At 44.7% G+C, this 9612-nt stretch overlaps 1 protein-coding gene across 1 annotated transcript; it reads right to left on the bottom strand.

Moving 5' to 3' along the window:
* Positions 1 to 6443: 6443 nt before the first annotated feature.
* Positions 6444 to 9354, bottom strand: FGFBP1 (fibroblast growth factor binding protein 1). The gene is made up of 2 exons (XM_045771431.2): positions 9271 to 9354; positions 6444 to 7364 (listed from the first exon to the last, which is right to left on the bottom strand). The coding sequence occupies exon 2, from the start codon at positions 7342 to 7344 to the stop codon at positions 6577 to 6579; it is 768 nt and encodes a 255-aa protein (XP_045627387.1). The 5' UTR covers positions 7345 to 7364; positions 9271 to 9354; the 3' UTR covers positions 6444 to 6576.
* Positions 9355 to 9612: the final 258 nt, after the last annotated feature.

The raw sequence follows: 9612 nt of genomic DNA, 5'->3' as shown, positions 1-9612 counted from the left end.
TCTCAGCTTCTTTATAGGAAGAAAGGTAGTGCCTCCTGGTGGGCGATTGCGAGGATTAAGTGAGATAATATGCATGCATAGGGCAGTGCCTGGTCTACAATACATGCTCAGTAAACACTGGCTCTTCTGGGTGCTTATCCCGTTGCTTCTAGCAGCCAGCACGCAGAAGGCACTCAGTAGCGCTTGCTGCATGAATGAAGCTGTCTCTGAAGTGTTAAGGAGCATGCCAGAGTCACATGGCTTGTAAATAGCAGAGTCAGGATCCAAATCCATGTTATCTGTGACCAGAGCCCATGCTCTTCCCTCCATGCCACCCCGCCTGCAAAAGCACAGCTACTCTGTACTTCCTACCATGGCTTCTTCCACTTATCTGGAGGAGATGCTAAGTTTGGCAGGAGTTCTGAGCCTGCCAGGCAGAACTAGTCCATTTCCTAGAAAACAGGGCCTTTTTGCTTCCTGTCTCTCAGAGAAGGCAGCGTGCTCAACCCTGGGCCTTGCTAATTCTAGGCCAGCGTCTCCTTGCTGCCCCTCCCTCTCTCCTGGCCCCTTCTGCTGCCTAGGCCTCTCTCACATCCTCGGCAATCAGATTATCTGGGGGTCCATGTTACACTCATGTTTTCCTTCAATTTTTATCCTTTCAAAACATCTTCGTAAAAATCAAAGCCCTCTCTCTAAAAAGGTTAGTAGAATGGAGATCATGAAGAGAGGGTCTTTATAATTAAATGTGCATGAGCTGGGAGAGGTGCAGACCTTGCCTTCTTTGTCAGGAACTGAGAGAGGAGGCAGCATCATGCCCTTTGGAAAGCATGACGTTTAATAATAATAATCATAGCAAAACAACAAACATTTTGGATCAATGGCTTTGTTCCAAGCAAAGAGTTTGGTACTTCATATTGACTCATTTAATTTATAAGAGTTTCTCGAGTACTATTTTCCAGATAAGGACATTTAGACTTATTAAGACAAGCAATTTAACTTCAATCACATTTCTGGAATGGGAATTGAGGCTGAGGGCTGCCTGACAGAAAGAAATCTTGTCTCTTGATTCTCTTGTGGTTACATGGGTTTTAAAAATAATTAAACATGTACTGAGATCCATGCTTTATACAACATGCTAGAGAAACAGCAGTGACCAAAGCAAAGTCTGCTCTCAGGGAGCTTATATTCTAAGGCAGCAATAAGACAATAAGCAAGTGAAACAAGTAAATATGGTGCATGTCAGGTGATGAGAAGGGGTATAGGGAAAATAAAGCAAAGGTGAGGGCCAAGGTGCTATCTGAGCTGACCTCTGAAAGAAGTAAGGGAGTTCTCCATGTAGAGGGAAGAGCAAGTGCAAAGGGCCTGAGGCAGGAGAGTACAGAGTGAGCTTCAAGAACAGTAAGGCCAGGCTGGCTGAAGCAGAGTAACCCAGGGGTTACATCATCGGAGATCAGGTCAGAAAGTAGTGAGGGGCTGGCTCGCAGAGGAGGCTGTAAGGCTTTGCAATGATTTTTGGCATTTACTCTGAGTGAGATGGTGAGCCACTGGACAGCTTTTAGCAGAGAAGTGGGGTGCTCCTACTTGTACTTTGGAAGCGATGTCTCTGCTGCTGCTAGAACAGACTCCAGGAGGCAAAGCCAGCAGCAGGGAGATGGGTTAGGACACTACTGCAATGATCCAGGAGGACAGGCTGGAGCTTTGATCAGGTGGCAAAACGTCATATCTGGAATATCTTCTTGAAGGTCTGGATGGCAGGAATTGGTTCAGTGAGAGGAGTCAAGTAGGATCCTGCAAAGGTTCTGACCTGAACGATGAGAAGGATGGCTTTACCATGAACTAAGTGAGGAAGGACATGGAGGAGCAAGAATTGGGAGGAAGATCAGTGGAGTGTTTCGGGTGTATGATATTTAAGACACCTTTTGGATATGCAAGTGGCGATGCTGAGTGAGGCTGGAGGTCAGGGGAGAGGTCTGGGTGAAGATGTAAATGTGTGAGTCGTGGTCGTACACAGGGCAAATGGAACAGTGCCCCCAGGGAGATGACCCAGGCAGCAGGTGGCTGGCAGCACTCAAGCCATAGATGGAAGGAAGATGAAGGGGAGGTGCTGTGGTGAGTCACAGGAAGGCAGGTTAAGAAAGTCTCAAAGGTTGCCCTAAAGAACCAGCTTTGCCTTCATCTCCTCCTATTTTGTGGAAAGTGCCTCTGTCCATTCCACGAATGTGGAGTGCCTCCAGGGCCATTACATAGAGGGTGGTCTTTGGGAAGCGATTAGGAAGAGCCAAACTCCATTTGACAGGCAGGCCCTTGGCATGGTGTGTCTTGAGTCCCATGTAGCCTATCGAGAACATTTCCTCCTTGTCTTCTCTCTCAACAAATTGGCTCATTCATTCATTCACTTATAACCAATCTTAGTGACAATCCATTGTGTAAGAACCACACTTTAGACTTTAAATCATGTCTAATTCTTACTTGATGGATACTTAGACTTAATTTATAGATTGAGAACCTGAGAATAAGAAAAAAGTAACTTGCCTCAGATCAAACAACTAGAAACTCAAATCCAGCTTCTTTTACTCTGAAGCGCATCATCTTTGCCCTTGCCATGATTTCTCTCCTCTTTTATTCACTCAACCAATATTTATTCAGGACCTATTATATGCTGGCCTGTGACCTAAGTGCTGGGGCTATCATGATAGATGACATGGAGACCACCTTTGCTGTGTTATTTCCCACATATCCAACTGCCTGATGAAAACTCCCCTTGGAGAATTCATTTCGAACTCACCAGGTCCTAACACAGACTTCTTCTGGAAACTTCTCCCCATTTGTCATCCTGATTCTTCATTTAGCTGGGCTCCTAATGAATGTATTTTTGCATACTGTTCATGAAGTGTTTCTGAGGGAGACATTTAAAGGAGAGTACTGTATGTGTGGTGTTATGAGAACCCACACCGCAGATGATGGCTGCCCTTGCATTTGTCAGTTCCAACACTTTTGCCTCCTTTCCTTGTTCTGCCAGGAGGGAAGCGGGGAAGAAGTCGGTGAATAGGAGGCCAGGTGAAATGGGCTGGACTCCAGAGATTCAAGTCGGCACTGGTGTGGTTGTGAGTTACTACACAGAGACAGTGCTGCAGGCAAGGAAGAGGCCCTCTTTATGCTGAGAGGAAGTTTTATGAGGAACATAAGACAATCCCATTACTGAGCTGCTTTAGGGGATGCAGACATGCCATCCTGAAGCAACTCGTACCTACCTGAAAGCTTCCTGTCTCTTGCTATCAAGGGGAACCATATCTTAGGGGCGCGGGCACACACACACACACACACACACACACACACACACACACACACACACACAAGCTGGCCCCTCCACTTCATATTCAGAAAGTCCCCAGAGAGAAAATATGGAGTACCAACTTGGATACAAGCTAATGTAAAATCTGTGTTGTGTTTTTAAATTTGTTTTTTACTGTGTTTTTTAAAAACCTTGCTTTGGGATATAACTATGAAGGAAGGCTAAGCATGAATAAAAGCTTTAGCTTCTTGATCTTTCTCTTTGTAGGACATGAAAGGGGATGTATATATGGAAGTGACTGAGGAATCCTGTTCACTTTAGGACTTGGTCTGCATCTAAAACCACAAGTTTCACTCTTCTCCCATCAAGTGAAGAAAATCATGAGCTTTGGACACAGAAAGGGCTGGGGGACCTCCAGACCTCAGTTTCTCACTTACGGGTTCTGCCACTTCATGCTTGGTGACACTGGAAAGGTGCTCAGCTTTTCTGGGCTTCAGTTGCCTCAGCTAGAAAACAAGGGTGATAACACCTACCAGGCGGGGTTGTTGGGGGGATTATATAAGAAAAGGGGGCAAAGCCACTGGCAGGTACTAGGTTATCAATAATTATTGTTCTTCTTTGCTTATTGTGTTGGGGGAAAATCCCCTCACACTTTTAAAGAGTTTACATAAGGAAATTTTGAACTCCCTCCACAAGTGGTCCTGTGCTATGGACTTAAGACAACCACTTGTGTTGAACACCTTCTGTGCAAGCAGTGGGGCACTAAGTGCTCTAGATTTATTGACCGATGTGAGTCTTACAGCAGCCCTTCAAGGTGGGTTTCACTGTCCCCATTGTTGAGATGAGCTCATTGGAGTTCAGAAGAGTTAAATAATTGGTACAGAGATGTTGTGTGGGAAGCAGCAGAGGCAAACCTCCAGCCCAAGTCTAGGAAACTCTGCCATGTTGGAAACAAACCTCTCTCAGTTCTGCCAGTGGCCAAACACCATGAGTGAACCAGAAACAGCACCACCTCATGGGCTGGAAATGACCTTTAAAAGTCTTTGAATCTAGTCTGGTCCATTCCTCAATGTTCATGTCACCCATGCTGGACCAGGGTTATTATTTAATGACCCCTGGAAGTGTTCAACAGTCTTATCCTGTTTCAGGACTACACGGAACTGAGATTTATGAGTGGGGGGGATCCAGAGAGCTCACAATCTGTGTAGACTTTAAGAGAGAATGTCCCTTACATGGGGTGGCTAAGAGAAGCTTGGGATGGACTGGGATGTTGGTTCAGTTCTCTTGCAAATGGGGGTAAGGTTCACAAATCAGATCCTGGGCCCTGTCCTACAATGGTTCTGCAACCTTTGATATTTCTGAACATGCCAAACATGAGTCAGTCATTGAAATATAAGCACCATGAAGAGAAGGATTTTTTTTTCTTTTTGTTTGCTGCCATTTTCTAGCCCTAGAACAATGTCTGGAGTATAGTAGGAGCTCACGGTAGGCACTAAACTAATTTCAGGGCATTTGCACAGCCTGTTCCCTCTGCTTGGAACATCCTTACTCCAGAGAGTTACCAGGCTTGATTCCTGACTTCATACACATCTAGACTCAAAAGTCACCCCCACGGGGAAGCCTCTCCTGACAATCTGATCTAAGACTGGTGACGCTTCATCACTGTTACCCCCTTCTCCTCCTCTACTTTCCCTCTCTATCTCTTGTACATTTGTGATTTTGTCATCACTTTCCCCACTGGTAGTTCCATGGGCGCAGAGCGTCCATACGCTCATCTGCTGTGGACAGATGTATCTCCAGCCCCTAGGACAGAGTCTGGCAGAGTCAGTGCTTAATACATTACATGTTGAATGAATGAGTGAATGAATGAATGCATGCAGCCTCCATGGAAAGAGCTTAGCACAATGCCTGGCACATTGCAAGGGAGAGATAAATGTTAGTGTTGATGATGTGAATAATGACACACTCTGGATTGGCCACTGACAATCCTCAGTGTAGGTCCTGGGAACTTGGTGAGTGTAAATGGCTACTCTTCCACCCCTCCTGCCATTCCTCCTTGCAACTGACAGAGACTCTAAAGTACAGTGGGATTTTTTTGTCTTTTTTTTTTTAACCATCTTTTGCTCTTCACTTTTTGCTCTTAGTGAAATTGTAGCAAGGCATTAGGGGCACAACCTCCTCTCTCCCCAACTCTTGAATAAAGGCACTTTCAGATCGTACTTATGAACACATAGATGACTAACAGTAGTATCACCCCTATATCCCACCATATTCCAACCATCTGGTCTCTCCCACCTTCTAGGATTTTTACATCTCTTTGCTTCACACATGTTGTCATCTGTCCAAGGTGTCTTTATTCTGTCCCATTTTCCACCAAAGGATACTTTTTCCAAAATCCAGCTCCAGTAATACCTCCTCCATGAAGTTCAACCCGAGTTCTTCTAGCAGCTTTCACCTCCTCTCTCTGGTTTTTCACACTGACTTTTCCTGTTTCTGTTGGGGTTTTCATCACAGGACACTGTACTTAACCAAGCCCCTTTCCCCTAGGCCAGAAATGAGCCCCTCAAAATCAGGGGTCTCACATATAGTGAGAAGTGATGCCCAGCTCTGACCTGAGTCGGTGGAAAGCATTCCTCTAGCTTGTGGCCTTGGCTTTACAGACCTTTTGGGTTCAAATCCTTCCTCCCCTCTTACCATCTGTGAGACCCCGATTTGTGTTTTTAATCACACCATGCCTTATTTATCCCACTTGAAATCAGGGATCCTAATTATTACAGTGCAGTAAGCATCAAATACCACAGACCAATGGATGAAAGGAGAAAGATAGGGATTCTGGAATGGGTCACATTTGGAGATGACTCAGGATGGGTCATTACTTAGACATTTTCCCCCACTGATATATGGGGGCTGTTTATGAGTTCAATGAAAGTAAACATAAAGAAACCAAAAATGGTTGAACATATTTCTGAAAAATACCCAGAGCTTTTTTAACTTTGTTAATTCAGCAGAAAGTGCATTGAATCATCACTCTGGCTCATTCAGCTCAAAGAATGGACCTCACTGCTCATAATACACATAGCTTTGTGGGCCATGGAAACATATACTGAGGTAAACAACCTCTGAAAATAAAATGTAAGGAAATGAATATAAAGCAAATTCCAAAACACAAAAAGAAAAGTTATAAAATCTGTTTAAATATTCCACAGCACTCTCATAGCACAGATGTTAATTTTACTCAGAGAGCTTTACCGCATACCGAAGGGCTTTGACATAGGACTTCCTAAAGGACTCTGTTCTCTTTTGACTTATTCGCATGAACTGCCCTGGACCATGGTGATGAAGAACTGGCAGAAAGAGCCCCAGGATTCCCCACAGTAGTCCAGGGCCGTCTTTGTCTGATTTACTAAGTCTGGGTCCTCCACACACTTGGGATCCTTGGTGGCTATGGTCTGAGTCTCCACTGAGGCAGAGGGGATAGTCTCTTTGACCTTTATCTGCTTCTTATGCGATAACTCTTTGACCTTGTTAGGTTCCATGAGGGAGGCTTTATTGACTTTGCTCTGCTTCCTGGGAGAGGGCTTTGTTAACTCCTGGCTGGGTTTCTTGTTCTGAATCAGAGTGGAGTTCACCAGCTTGAGATTGGATTCTGGAAACTTCTTTCTGCACACCTTGGTTTTCAGGACAGTTTTGGCGTCCCCACAGATGACCTTCTGAGAGCGCAGGTTTCGACCAATTTGTTTCCAATAGACATTCTTTTTGTTTGACTCTAGGCAGGAAGTTGGATTGCCAGTAAAGACACAGGAAAACTGGTTGTCCTGTTGGGTGCACTCAACCTTCAGGACAATGCCCTCTTCTTGCTCAATCACCACCCATCGGCAGTTGGCATGGTCTTGGGTGACAAATTTGCCTTTGGTCAGGTGCTTGGGTGGCTCAACCTGGGTCTCTTCCAGAGTACGCAATATATCTCTGGTGCCTTTGCTGACATGTCTATTCTTTACTTTGTTTTTGCCCTTCACCAATGACATCTGAGCAGCCCCAAGAAGGAAGAGCAGGGTGAGGCTATGGATCCTCATGGCTTCAGCTTGGTGGAAACCTGTTTGACAAGAGCAAGTGAGTCAGTGCTGGGCAATAGTTCAGCAATGCAAGGCTGCAGGATAACCCTCCCTCTACACTGACATATGCCTCTTTGCTTAGAAGTGAGATCAGGAATCCTCCTGGTTCTGGAATTACTAGACCAGCAGCCCATCTATTCACATTTCTGCTTGACTTAAGTCCTGAATGTTAAAAGCCTCCTGCTCTTCTTCCATTCCTTCATCACTCTCTGAGCCAAATAAACTCTCATCCCTCATTCACTACTCCTTTACTCCTGCATTTGCTCACTCACTCACTCCTTCATTTACTCATTAAGCAAGCATTATGGAACACCTAGATCACTAGACTATGGAACACTAGACTAGATCTTGGATTTGTCAATGTGAATGAGTAGGTCACATCTTAAAGAGATTAGAAGCAACTTTTTGGGGAATTTAAATAGCATTGACAAGGAGTCTGTGCCAATTCTGTCCCCAACTTGATCTTGGCCAAGTCACTCTCCCCTCTGGTCTCAGTTCCCCTGGATATTGAGGTATTAGGTGTGATAATTGCCAAAGTCTCCTCCAGCTCCATGTGCTGGATTTCTCATCCAGTTCTACATGGACTCAGGTGATCACATAATGAGAAAGGACATGGTAAATGACATGAAAGGTGGTATTTGACCCAATGTTCAACATGTGTGGGGTTTGGACACTTTGAGATAGCTGGGTTTGTGAGGGGGGCATTTGGAGTGCAGTAAGAGCTTAAGGAAAGTCATGAAGGAGGGGAGGTCATATCATTTGACTATGCAAAGTAAACCAGTGTAGATGGGGTGAATTCCTACCAGAGTATTTAGACTAGGAATTTGAAGGGAAGGATGATACCTAATTGTTTTCTGGAGCCCTATGTGGCACAGTGCTAGGCTTGTAGAAAGTCCTCAACCAATGCTTTTAAAAATAAATCATTGCATGGGTGCCTGGGTGGCTCAGTTGGTTAAGCATCTCCTTTGGCTCAGGTCATGATCTTGGGGTCCTGTGATCCAGCCCCATGTCAGGCTCCCTACCTGGCAGGGAGTCTGCTTCTCCTTCCTCTTCTGCCTCCCCACCTCTTCCCCACTCCTGTGGGATCTCTCTCTCTCAAATAAATAAAATCTTAAAAATTAATAAAAATTAAAAAAATAAATCATTGCATAAATAGGATGACCTTAAATGCTACACTAAACTGCATGGATTTTATCAAGTTGACATTTAAAAAAAAATGTTGAAAGAAGAGATAACACTTCTATTTGACACCATTGTATGCTATGACCTCAACCACTATTTGATTCTCACCTTGTTTAATTCACTCACGAGCTGTGCCTGGTAAGTAAAAATAAATCACCCCCGGGTAACAGATGTGACAGTTTACTCATACTGATAAATAAATTGCTCAATATCCCATATTGGATAAGTGACAAAGCTGGGAAAGGAGCCAGAACTTATCTCTTCTGCCTATATTACCAACTTCCTTTTGCATTTCAACTTTACTCTGTCCTTTGGAAAATATTGACAACAAATAAGAAAGTTATGAACTACTCAGGGTTTTATTTGGTATAGTTCATGATAAGATGATTCATACGTCAGTGATCCATGTTAAAAGAAATACAGATTTTGCTTGTTTAAGGGGCAGGCCCAGAAAATGGTCCAGATCTCATTTCCACCCAGAGCTTGTGGCCTCTTCTCAGAATTGAGAAAGGGAGACAGACAGTGACAGGTGTGTGGGCTCCTGAATAAAGGGTGGATGGGGGCCTAGGTACATCATGTGAAGACCCACTTGTTCATCAGAACATTGAGATTCAGCTTCCACATGTTCCTGATAGGATCCTGAAGTCCTGAGGGGAGTGAGAAGAAAGATGGGGAATGAAACTCATAAAAGAGCGAGACTCTTACCTTGTTCTGAGTATGCAGATCCAGTGTAATCCCAGATGTGAGCGTGAGCTTGCAGGCTTACAGCTGTCTCATCTGCTGTGCCAGGCAGGGAAGGCCCTTTTTATTGAAGTCCTGGCAGGTGAATTTTACAACACACACACCTGTCTATCTTTATCACACTCCTCCCAGCCACACCCCTTGGGAGGGAGCCATTTCCTGCAGGGAAAGTGGTTGGTGTAATCCTGTGGGACGGGGTATAGGCAGGGCATTAGACCTGCTTCCTTCAAGCCCTTCCCTTTCCCCCAGTGGCCAGGAGAGGAGGTCAGCTCAGCCTTGCAAAGACCTTCCTTGATGGGATGATGA

The sequence above is a fragment of the Ursus americanus genome, chromosome 8, assembly GCF_024610735.1.
Source record: "Ursus americanus isolate L20-20 chromosome 8, mUrsAme1.1.p, whole genome shotgun sequence".
Taxonomy (NCBI): domain Eukaryota; kingdom Metazoa; phylum Chordata; class Mammalia; order Carnivora; family Ursidae; genus Ursus; species Ursus americanus.
The sequence above is the reverse complement of the archived record's forward strand: the minus strand, read 5'-3'. Positions and strand labels throughout refer to the sequence as shown.